The sequence below is a fragment of the Babylonia areolata genome, chromosome 4 (assembly GCF_041734735.1).
Source record: "Babylonia areolata isolate BAREFJ2019XMU chromosome 4, ASM4173473v1, whole genome shotgun sequence".
Classification (NCBI taxonomy): Eukaryota; Metazoa; Mollusca; class Gastropoda; order Neogastropoda; family Buccinidae; genus Babylonia; species Babylonia areolata.
The window spans coordinates 47309507-47321766 of NC_134879.1; the positions used below are offsets into that span (position 1 = coordinate 47309507).

At 41.7% G+C, this 12260-nt stretch overlaps 1 protein-coding gene across 3 annotated transcripts; it reads left to right on the forward strand.

The window, feature by feature from the left end:
• Positions 1-149: 149 nt before the first annotated feature.
• Positions 150-8334, forward strand: LOC143281717 (3'(2'),5'-bisphosphate nucleotidase 1-like). Of its 3 annotated transcripts, XM_076586983.1 has the most exons (7): positions 157-281; positions 481-582; positions 3934-4044; positions 4454-4502; positions 5095-5238; positions 6049-6194; positions 6633-8334. In XM_076586983.1, exons 1-7 carry the CDS (start codon positions 159-161, stop codon positions 6918-6920), a joined length of 963 nt encoding a protein of 320 aa, XP_076443098.1. In that variant the 5' UTR covers positions 157-158; the 3' UTR covers positions 6921-8334. The 3 variants fall into 3 exon arrangements, with proteins under 3 accessions (XP_076443100.1, XP_076443098.1, XP_076443099.1); XM_076586985.1 differs by lacking the exon at positions 481-582 and having other exon boundaries at positions 150-281; XM_076586984.1 differs by lacking the exons at positions 157-281; positions 481-582 and adding an exon at positions 591-1491.
• Positions 8335-12260: the final 3926 nt, after the last annotated feature.

A 12260-nucleotide genomic window follows, 5' to 3' on the forward strand; every position in this document is an offset into this window, starting at 1 on the left:
TTAAAACTGATTATTTCACCGTCAACAGCTTATATATATGCCTCAGTGAGGTGATCATTTTGTACTTAGATAGAACATTTCACGAATGACCTACAGAAAATTACATTTATTTTTACGACTTCCAAAGGCAGAGAAGGTCAAGCGTACTGTGTTACAAAATGGCGGCCTCATCAACTTCACTCGTAATGCGTATTTTAGCGGCCTCTGTCTCGGTTTCCAACCGAGCTGCCGGTATTGTAAGGGACGTAATGAAAAACGGAGACCTAGGCATTGTTGAAAAAGTAAGCATTTTAAATTTAGTTGAAGTAAAAGTGACAAATGTTTCGGAAAATGTCTATCGAACCTCTGCTCCGACTTACTTTCAGTTTCAAGCCTCAAACTTACTTGTGAGAAAATTCTCATCATTTGGATGCCAAATAATACTACATTTGCTTTGTAGACTCAGCAGTATGAATTTAGAACACAGCTTTTTGTGTGCAGGGCAAAAACGACTTCCAGACAGAAGCAGACAGAACAGCACAGAAGTGCATAGTGACGTCTTTGCATAGACACTTCCCCAAAATACCAATCTATGGAGAGGAGGTGGGTAGCTATAGTACTTTGATAATGCATATTGAAGTGGTCTGGAGTAGCCACGAATCTGTACTTCATCAGTGGAACACAGAAAAGTGACCTCTTGAACATGTTTGTGAGAAAGTCAGTTGAAATAAATGAAGCATAAGATAGTACACCTTTCATTTTGCTTATTTACATTGCATTTGGTCTGGTTTATGTTGTTTGCTTACATAAAAGGTAAGCTTGGTGGACATGATAACCATTAATGGTTAGAGCATGGACTTTAAATCAGAGGATCCCAAGATCAAATAAGAAGATCAAATACATTAAAGATCCTGTAATCCATTCCATGTCAGGGTTCCATGTCACTCAGCTTGCATATTCATGAAGACAGGGTATGGCTGCTTAAACAGTAGGGTAATAATGGGTTGTGTATGCAAAAGCCCATTTTTAGATCTATACAAGTGGTTATGCATAAGATTAAGAAGACGGATCTATGTATTTAGCTGTAGTGATGTCTGGTGCAAATTGGTAAAAGTAAGTGATTTCCAATCTCCCAAGTAAACAGAAGTGTGACATGCCTGTTCCTTGACTTACTTGACTTAATTCTGTTCGTTCTGGTCGGAACACAGGGCCCACACTGCAGATCTCCAAGTAAGTGATTTCCAATCTCCAAGTAAACAGAAGTGTGACATGCCTGTACCTTGACTTACTTAATTCTCTTTGTTCTGGTCAGAACACAGGGCCCGCACTGCAGATCTCCATCTTGCTCTCTCTTGGGCTGTTCTCTTGGCTTCACCCCAGGTCATGTTGGTGGACTTGAGTTCTGCCTGTAGAGTTCTTCTCCAGGTGGTGACTGGTCGTCCCCTCTTCCACTTCACCTGTGGGTTCCAGTCCAAGGCGTGGCATGGAATGTGGGCCTGTCCTCTACACAGGGTGTGTCCATCCCAACCCCACTTCCTCATCTGGATACTCTTGGTGATTTGGTCTTGCTTCGTCCGGCACATGAGTTCCTCGTTGGAGGTTTGCTCTGGTCATCTGATGCGCAGGATCTGGTGAAGACAGGTGTTGATGAAGACTTGCAACTTGCTGTCCAGGGGGCAAAACAGATGCGGAAGTGAAGCTACTCATAGAAGAAAACAGTAAAGAAGAGGACATCATCATATACACAGATGGCTCAGTCACCAAAGACCAGTCTGGTTGGGGATTCACTGCGAAACAAAATGGAAAAACAATTTGGGAAGAGAATGCTGCCTACAAAGTCACAACCTCCAGCCTAACGATGGAAGTTGAAGCTGCGACACATGCCCTCCAGTGGCTATCGTCCATCCATACGCCCGGAAACCAACATGCCATGATTCTAACCGACTCAATGAACCTCATACAGAAAATTGAAAACGGAATGGGAAGTCCAGAGTGGCATAAGGCAATGCGCAACTTTCAGATTAAAAAACTCACATGGTCATACTGCCCGGGACATGCAGGTGTTAAGGGAAATGAGCGAGCTGACAGACTTGCTGGTAACGCAACACCAACGAGCGGCCTACATCTAGGAAAATCGGAAATTCTCAGAAAAGTCAAAGAATACCAAAAAGAACAGGTACAAGGCCATCACACCATCGATCGCCTCAAAGAAATAAAAGCAGAGAGAGGGAGCGGCCGAAAGTCTAACATGAAAGGTAGAGCACGATGCTTTGCAAATCAAACAAATATCGGCATCATTTCCAAACCAACATTGCGCAAATTTCTTCAAAACGGAACAGAGTCTCTGTGGGCCTTTCCAAATACAATAGACTGAGCAACACACTAGACGCCACGTTCTTGGCATCAGAGATCTTTTCCCATCCCTCTTGGCAGCCTCTGTGCGTGTGCGTGTGTGGATGTGTGTGTTTGTGTGGATGTGTGGGTCTGTGTTTTTGAGTGCGTTTGTGAATGCGCGAGAGTGTAAGTGTACACAAGTGTCAGGAGAGATCTGTGTACGGGTGTGTATATATATATATATATATATATATATATATATATATATATCTTTGTATATATGTGTGGGGGTTGGGGGTGGGAGATATGGGCGTATATGTGTGTGCTTGTACAAGTAAGTGTTCATCTCTGTGAGTGTGTGTTTGCGTGCGTGTGTGTGTGTGTGTGTGTGTGTGTGTGCCGTGGAAGCTGCGATACGTAGGCTAGAAATGAGTGTGTGGAGGAGGGGGTTGGAGGAGGTGCAAGGTAATGTGTGTGTGTGTGTGTGTGTGTGTTGGAGCTCATGTACGTTTATATGTATTTGACTGTACTTTCATATCTGTGAAACTGCATGTTTGGTGCATTTCTGTTATGCATGTGTGGGTGTATGTGTGAATGTGTGTCGTCATATTTTACATTCATTCGCTTAATTATCACCATTGTTGTCTTATTTATTTATTTATTTATTTTTTATTATTATCATTTTATTAGTATTACTATTATTATTACTACTACCTTTTTCTATATTATAATTATTATTTATTTATTTATTTATTTATTTATGTAAGCTTATCTATTATTTATTCCCCCCCCCCCCTTTTTTTTTTTTTTTTTTTTTTTTTTTTTTTTTTTCTCAAGGCCTGACTAAGCGCGTTGGGTTACGCTGCTGGTCAGGCATCTGCTTGGCAGATGTGGTGTAGCGTATATGGTTTGTCCGAGCGCAGTGACGCCTCCTTGAGCAACTGAAACTGAAACTGAAACTGTCCAGGCCAGGCTCTTTGTGCATCTGCAGGTCTCCAAACCGTACAATGACACGGACTTGACGTAGGGCCTGTACCTTAACCCCCTTTAAATGTATTCGCATACAGAAGACTTCTTTTACCTGTCCAATAAATCATGTCATCATGAACATAACCAGCATGCATCCTAAAAAAAAAATATTGCTTGCTCATGATGCTCACAGTGTTGTGTTTTGTTGACATACATGTAGTATACACTTATATGCACTCTTCCTTGCTGTCTGTATGTGGACACGCATGCGCATGCATGTGTGTGTGCGTGCAGATCTGTGTATGTTTGCAAGAACACTTCAGAGCAAATGTGTTGTACAGGTAATTTATGTGAGTCTGACTACCCTAAGGTATGTGTGTGTCATTGTGAGCATCCACATGTATGTGTATGTGGGTGTCTGTGTGTTTTTGTGGGTGTACACACGCACATGTGTGTGTGTGTGTGTGTGTGTGTGTGTGTGTGTGTGTGTGTGTTTAAAAACTGTTTTGCAGCTGAGTTTTGAATTATGATGTAATCTGTGAAAGTATAATGTTATAAAGCTGTGACAGTTTGTAATTGTGTTAATTTTGTCCATGAATATGTCCATTTATTTACTTATGATTTGCATGTTTGTTTTCTTTTCTTTACAAGAGTCTTGACACAGAGGAGAGCATTCCTGATCATCTAACTGAGCAGGAACTGTGTGCCAAAGTCCTGCAGCAGTCATGCCCCCCTGGTTTGCTGAACATCAGAGATGAAGATGTATGTATATACCCAGTAGTTTCAATGTATGATATAATCAAACTGTAACATTTCATCCCAAGTTATGTTCATTTTTGATGAAAGATTGATGTTTTTCATACTGGCTGTCAGCTGTTGGCGCCATTCTTATAAAAAAAAATTTAAAAAAAGAAAAAAGAAAAAAAGTAGTCTTTCTCATCAAGATAGTTATGACAAAGCAAAACAAAAGCCAGACAGAAAACCCACTTCTACGTTTGTGTTGTATGTTGATTACAGGCTACAAGTCAAATCATCAACTAGTTTATAATTTTCTAAGAACTATTAACCAATAAATCAAGCCAGTCATCTACAGTTGAAAAAACAATATCTTGGACAAGGTAAGCAGAGCAAACAAGCAATAGTGACAAAACAATCTTGTTGTATTTTCCAGGTTGTGATATGGGTTGACCCATTGGACGGCACAACAGAATATACACAAGGTACGTAGTATTGAACACATTTTCTGGTGTGCATGTGTTGCTGCACTTTGATTTCTGATTTTTAGAATTTTTTTAATTTGTTGATTCTGCTGCAGGTGTGCATTCATGAAACTCACTGAAGCATGGGATTTTGTTCCTGATAGTGATACTCTTGTTTATGGAAAAAGAGAAACACACACATGCATGTGCGTGCGTGCGTGCGCACGCACACACACACTCACACGTTTTATCTAGTTGATGGGATAGATAGATATGTTGTTTTTTGCACAAAAGTGGACTAAAACAGATGCCAGTAACAACTAAATGATCTTCTTCTGTTGTGAGAGAAAAGAAAGTGTGAAAATAGAAAGAAAGAAAGAATAGAAGGAAAGAAAGAAAGAACAATACAGAAAACCATGTATACTTTTACATCCATTTAATTACACATACTTAACCGTGACCCAACTAGTGCAGACTCTGGCAGGGGTCTGACGTTCCTGTCCTGTGCAAACTACTATCCGCCTATGCGGAGAAAATGAAACTACAGCCGATAACCTCCCGGAAGTAGGTAACCTCCCCTTTGTCCCGCTGGTCCATTTTGTGTGTGTTTCAGGTTACCTCGATCACGTGACCATACTGATTGGTGTGGCTGTGAGAGGGAGAGCAACAGGAGGAGTGATCAACCAGCCTTTCTATAACTACAAGGCTGGCCCACACGCCACCCTGGGCCGATGCATCTGGGGACTTGTGGGATTAGGTCGGTTTTCCGCTTTCGTTGTGCAGTTTATCCATGAGACGTTAATGGTTCTTCAGTCGTTCTTCACTTTTTCTTCTTTTTTTTTTTTCAAATATGATGGTTGATGTGTAGCATATGTACTTATCTGTGAATGCACAGATCTGTTGTGTCATGTAGGTAAGTGTGTGTGTGTGTGTGTGTGTGTGTGTACATGCGTGTGTGAGTGTGTGTGTGTGTGTCACAATTGACTCGTATTTGCCTGTCACATTTTTGTCCATTGTATTTTCCATAATTAAATACACTTATTTATTTCAGTCATCATTTTACACTACCTGTGCTGTTTCTGTTAAAAGAGATGCTGTGCTGAAAGAGTGTTTTTTTTTTTTCTTTTTTTTTTCCATGAAGCACAGGGTTCGTAGAGAGTGAAGGAAGTCTGGAAAAGTCATGGAAAAATGAAACAACCATTTCCAGGGCTGGAAAAGTCTTGGTTAAAATGGTTTGGCCTAGTTTGACAAAGCCCTAGACCAGTAAAGCAAACAACTGAAGAAGAAAAAAAAACAACAACAAAAAACACCCACAAAAAAGTGTTGAAGATTGAACATCAAAACTGGGATATATCCATTGAGCTGTTTCTTCAGCAGTGTAGCAGTTGATTTTTTCTTCTTCTTTTTTTTTTCAGTTTGTCCTTGTGTTTTGAATGGAAAATTTTCAATATGGTCTGGAAAAGTTCCGGAAAAATACTGTATGGAAGATGACTGTCCATGTTCATTGAGCCAGAAAAATAACAGATGAATAACACAGTATGGTTCTGAGAATAGATTGCTGTTTCAGGCAGCTTTGGGCTTGAACATGGCAAACCCCCTCAAGGTCAGAACATCATAACTACCTCCAGGGTACACTCAGATGACATCATCACTGAGGCGGTGGATGCATGCCAACCCACGGAAATTGTGCGTGTGGGAGGGGCTGGTCATAAGGTAGGACATTTTAACAATGTTAGTCATGAATATATATTTGAATATATGTGATTATGAGTATTTATATAGTGCTAAATCTTGTGTGGAAACAAATCAAAGCACTTCCACACCCATGGAAATTTGAAACAAAACAAAAATCTCCAAACTGAAGGTGCGTGTTTGAGGGAATTCCTTTAGATGTACAGGGATATCAGTCTTCAAACTAGAAGATAGATTTCAGTATTTTGAAACTTCTGTGAAACAGTGAAATGAAAAAGAGGTTCCATAGGTGTGGTTTAGCATGCGCACACACACACACTCACACAACACACACACACACACACACACAGACCCCCCCCCCCATACCCCCCCCCCCCCCCCACACACAGAGCCCTAATTAAAGAATAACAAACTTTATAATCGCCTTCACTCCTTCATCATCATCCTCACTTTTTTCAGATGTTGCTGCTGATAGAGGGCAAGGCACACGCCTACATCTACGCCAACCCAGGCTGCCAGAAATGGGACACATGTGCTCCGGAGGCTGTTTTGCACGCGGTAGGTGGGCGCCTCACGGACATTCTTGGTCGACCAATCCCTTACCACGCACATGTCACACCCTCCAACCCCTCTGGTCTGTTAGCCACCGTCACCAATCACAGCTGGTACGTCAGTCATATTCCAAACCACATCAAGGACAAGTTCAGAGACGTTGAACAGCCGCTACCTCCTGCCTCTTCTCTCTGAAAACGCAATAAGAAGGAGCAGCAGTACTCAAGCATTGTGAAAAATTAGGAAAAGCGTGTGATTATTCTCAGTTTTTTCCCCTTACCAGGAGTTTTTAGCCCCTATCCTCATCAATGTTCACTTAGTTATAGTGAAAAGATGTTAAACTGAAGAATGAATGAACGAACTCAGTTGCAGTTGATTAAAAGATAGCAGGAATGTTACAGGATCATGTGTGTGTGTGTGTGTGTTAGTGTGTGTGTTAGTGTGTGTGTGTGTTTGTGTGAGTGTGTGTGTGTGTGTGTGTGAAACATGAACCAGAGTAGCAATATTTATTTGTGGATTTAGTCCAACAGACATGCAGTGAGTTGAGTCTTGACTGGTGAGAAAACAGGTAGCGGTAGGTAGATGGATTTAAAGAATGATGGTGATAAAGTTATTTTTGTTTGATCGATTTTTAATTCAAAAGAAGAAGTAGTGGCAGTTTTGTTTATGAAATCTGATTCTGCTACATTTTGCAAAATAATTGTGTACGTGTGTGTGTGTGTGTGTGTGTGTGTGTGTGTGGGTGCATGTGTGTGTTTGTGTGTGTGCGTGTGTGTGAGTGTGTATGGGCGTGTGTGTGTGTGTGAGTGTGTGTCTCTCTGTGTGTGTGTGTGTGTGTATGTGCGTGTGTGTGGTGTTTAAACCAGTGGAATGCTGGTATTTATATACTTCAGCCTGTGTGAGTTTTTTTTGAGTACTACAGCTTGTAATATTGTTTGATGTTTGGTTAACTGAAACTGGTATTTATATACTTCAGCCTGTGTGAGTTTTTTTTGAGTACTACAGCTTGTAATATTGTTTGATGTTTGGTTAACTGAAAATAAATATTATGAATTAAAATAACATATTGGTGGTTTCTAAAGCATATGCAACAAAGGGTACATATAGCCCTCAGTTGATGTGCATTTTGAAATATTTATTCGGTGCTTATGACTCAGCAGTTAATTACAATGTGAAATATGATTAAAAACGTGTAAGCAAATTTCGTTTGAATTGAATTGTGGGTCAACAAAGATGACATTGTGTGCACAGAGCAGAAAGGAGACCAAGTGTGCAGGTCTAATAATAACAGTTTATGATGCTTCCACAGCTGGAATACCCATCAAATAAAGCATCTACAACACGATTCAGCGCTTATAGCTTTTAGAGGAGTTTGATTGGCTAAGAGCGGACCGGGCAAGACTGAGCGTCTTTTCACTGTTAGCCGTGTGAAATTTGGCCAAGCAGAGCAAACCGATAGGCCTAGTTTGCATCAGTTTGACATGGTAAGTATATGTATCACCAAACATGGAGTATAATACAAACTCCTCCTTTTTCTTTTTCATTTCATGGAGTTCACTTAGAACAAACTGACACTATAGCCACAGTATACTAGGTTTTTTATGTGTGATGTTTTTAAAATCCATTAAAATCTCAAACAACAAAACCTGAATGTGTCTCTGTCTCTCAGTTCTGGTACTAACTCCGTTGTCTACAACCTCAACACTTCTTTTTTCTCTTTTGCTTTATCAGTAAAAGGACATGTCCTTCTTTTGCTGTTATTGTGCAGAAATCCTCATAATGCCAGACCCTGGAAAACGTGTTTAGTTCACACACAACACACACACACACACACACTAGTTGCGCATCTGAAATTAACAAGAGCTTCTAACAGCAACTAACCAATCTTCTCTCAGGAAAGTCAGCACTCTAACCATTAACAAGTGACTTATCAACACGGTTGTCACCACTTGAAGCTTCAGAACTGTGAGATTTCGTGTAGTAGAATCTAGTATTTCTCACCAATTATCAAGTTTACCTCCGAATCTTTGTGTTCAGCTCACACTGAGCAGTGACAATGGGAAAGTACCGAGAAATGATTTTTTTAAAAACTGGAACTCAGTAGCAGCAGCAATAACAATAACGGCAGCACCAAGAACAACAGAAGTAGCAAAAGCTATAACGAAGTTCACTAAAGGAAAGACCAGATAAAATTCAAACAGCTATGAAGAATGCACATGTTTTTGTTGTTGGTGGTGTTTTGTTTTTGTTTTTGTTGTTGTTTTTTTTTGGTTGCTGTGTGTGTGTGTGTGTGTGTGTGTGTGTGTGTGTTTTCCAAACACCATCCCAAACACTGGACTCCAGAAAAGAACCTCTTTACTGGACATAACAACTAAGATCAAATGAAGGAGATGGTTGCTGGACAGGACGTGTCTTGTTATGCCACCATGCAGATACACTTCCATGAGTAGCCCTTTGCTGGGCACCACATGTGAAAACAGTGCGAAGAAGACCACAAGAAACACCGGTGCAAAATGGTCGAAAAATAACTCGAGGAGAATGGTGATAGCTGGAGGAAGCTAGTTATGGCAGCACAAGATAGTTCTAGGATCCGTTTCACATTCTCAAGAAGATGTCACTGCGTTAAAAAAAAATCCGTATATGCTAAACCACACCTACTTGGCAGATGCCTGCACCCAGCGCACTACTCAGGCCTGCCTTGAGTGCTTGCTGGTGTATTTGTGTACCCAACAGAGTGGATTTCTTCTGAAGAACTTTGCCAGACAACACTCTCGTTGCCATGGGTTCTTTTTCAATGCGCCAAGTGCCGTGCGTGCTGCACACGGGGCCTCGGTTTATCGTCTCACCCGAATGAGCTGGCGCTCAGTTTGATTTTCCAGTCAAACTTGGGAGAAAGGGCGAGAGTGGGAATCGAACCCACACACTCACGGACACGGCACTGGCAGATGAGCGTCTTAACCATTCCACCACTTTCCTCCTACGGTACAGACAGCGATGTGCCAAAGGGTTGAAAGATGATTAAGACAGGACAAGAAAGGGGCATGCTCACTTTCACTCTTTCATTCACTACAAGGAGTTGACAGCAGGTGAATAATGCTGGAACAGTCTGCAGGAGATTAGTGTCAGAGTTTTTGGTTTTTTTCTTTCTTGAAGCTAGAACTCCCTATAAGTGGACTCTAAGCGCTTCCCATGAAACAGTTCATAATGGCTTACAACAGTACATGAAGACGTAACAAAACACACACACAGACACACACAGACACACACACACAAACACACACACCAAACAAACAAACAAAACAAACAAAAAACAGCAGCAGCAACAACACTGATTGCGTTTTTACAATTACCAAGCTTAACTGCGTAGAAGTATATTTCTCCAGAGTTAACATGTCAAATGTATGTACAGTTCCCCCATATATACGCAAAGAAATAACAGATACGAATCGTGATCAAGAACCACATCGAGGCATAAAAACGAACTCAACAAAGGCATGGAAGTAGAAGGGGAAATTGAAACTGAGCCAGGTCACCACAACGAGAGCACGGTATGAAAGGCCACAGCATTTGGGGCATTTTTTTCCTTCTCACTTTTTCTTCATGATGGATGATGATGATGATGATGATGATGGTGGTGATGTTTGGGAAACCCTATTTAGGTTTCAGACTTCGTGTCAAGGCTGGTCTCCACGCTTCCTTTCATAACAAAAGGCCCCTCCCCTGCTTCAGTCAGGCCCTACCCCCCTGCGCCAGTCAGCCCAAAGAAACACAGACACCTGAAGTGTTGGTCAGAAAACAGGACCAACATCCATCAACTGAGACGTAACAGTGAAGCAGATTATACCCAGTGCACCGCGTGGTCCTGTAGCCCTCTCTTTTGAGACCACGGCAGTTTGCAGTTTCACTTTCTCAAGGAGGCATCACTGCGTTCGGACAAATCCATACACGCTACACCACATCTGTTGAGCAGATGCCTGACCAGCAGCATAACCCAACGCGCTTAGTCAGGCCTTGAGTGCATGCTTACATATTCGTGTACCTATGAAAGGGGATTTCATTTTACGTAATTTCGCCAGAGGACAACACTCTCGTTGCCATGGGTTCTTTTTCAGTGCGCCAAGTGCGTGCTGCACACGGGACCTCGGTTTATCGTCTCATCCGAAAGACTAGACGCTCAGTTTGATTTTCCAGTCAAACTTAGGAGAAAGGGCGAGAGCGGGATTCGAACCCACACCCTCACGGACTCTGTGTATTGGCAGCTGAGCGTCTTAACCATTCTGCCACCTTCCTCCCACGGCAACGTCTAGCTGGTCACGGCCGGAACCCCCCCCGCCCACCTCACTCCCCACTCACACCCCCCCCCCCACCAAAAAAAAAGAAAAAGAAAAAAGAAAACCCACAATGATATGTCTGTTATGGAGTTCAAACCCTAGTCCTCTCGGTGATCAGTCTGATGCGTCACTCAAGATATGACAGCTAGTGGCTCATGTATTTTTGTATTTGTATTTGTATTTCTTTTTATCACAACAGATTTCTCTGTGTGAAATTCGGGCTGCTCTCCCCAGGGAGAGCGCCGGCGTCGCTACACTACAGCGCCACCCATTTAAAAAAAAAAAATTTTGGTATTTTTTCCTGCTTGTAGTTTTTATTTGTTTTTCCTATCGAAGGGGATTTTTCTACAGAATTTTGCCAGGAACAACCCTTTTGTTGCCGTGGGTTCTATTACGTGCGCTAAATGCATGCTGCACACGGGACCTCGGTTTATCGTCTCATCCGAATGACTAGCGTCCAGACCACCACTCAAGGTCTAGTGGAGGGGGAGAAAATATCGGCGGCTGAGCTGTGATTCGAACCAGCGCACTCAGATTCTCTCGCTTCCTAGGCGGACGCGTTACCTCAAGGCCATCACTCCATGTACCACCTCCTCATTTGAGAAGCGTCGTGTATAATGACACCGTAATGATTTCTTTTTATTGGTTCATTAGCCCATAGGAAAAACAGCAACGTAGCACACACTTATAAACATGCAATGTATACACACACTGCTAAAATAGACTCAAAGTTTGAAAGGTGTGAATATATGTGAGAAAGTGAATTTGCAATTTCCAGACAAAACAGAAATCAGACAATTTCTTAAGAACCTCGACGAACACAACAGCCTTCTGTTTTGAGCATTGGATTTGAAAACAAAACAATTACCCATCGGGGTAAAATGCAACATAAGTACACACAAAGCATGCAAAATGTAGACACAATACAAAATAAGAGAGTTTGAATGATGCGAATCTTTGCGACAAAGTGAATTTACAATTCCAAAACAAAAAAAAAGAAGTCCGACAATTTCTCAAGAGCTTTGATGAACACAAAAGCGATGTAAATCTTTGTGAGAATGTGGATTTACAATTTCCAGACAAAACAAAGAAATCAGACAATTTCAGTCTTAAGAACTTCGACTGACGAACACAACAGTCTTAACTCACTCAGTACGGCCAGTCCTCTCTTCTCCTCTACAGAGACCCCTCGGATGTCCAGTGG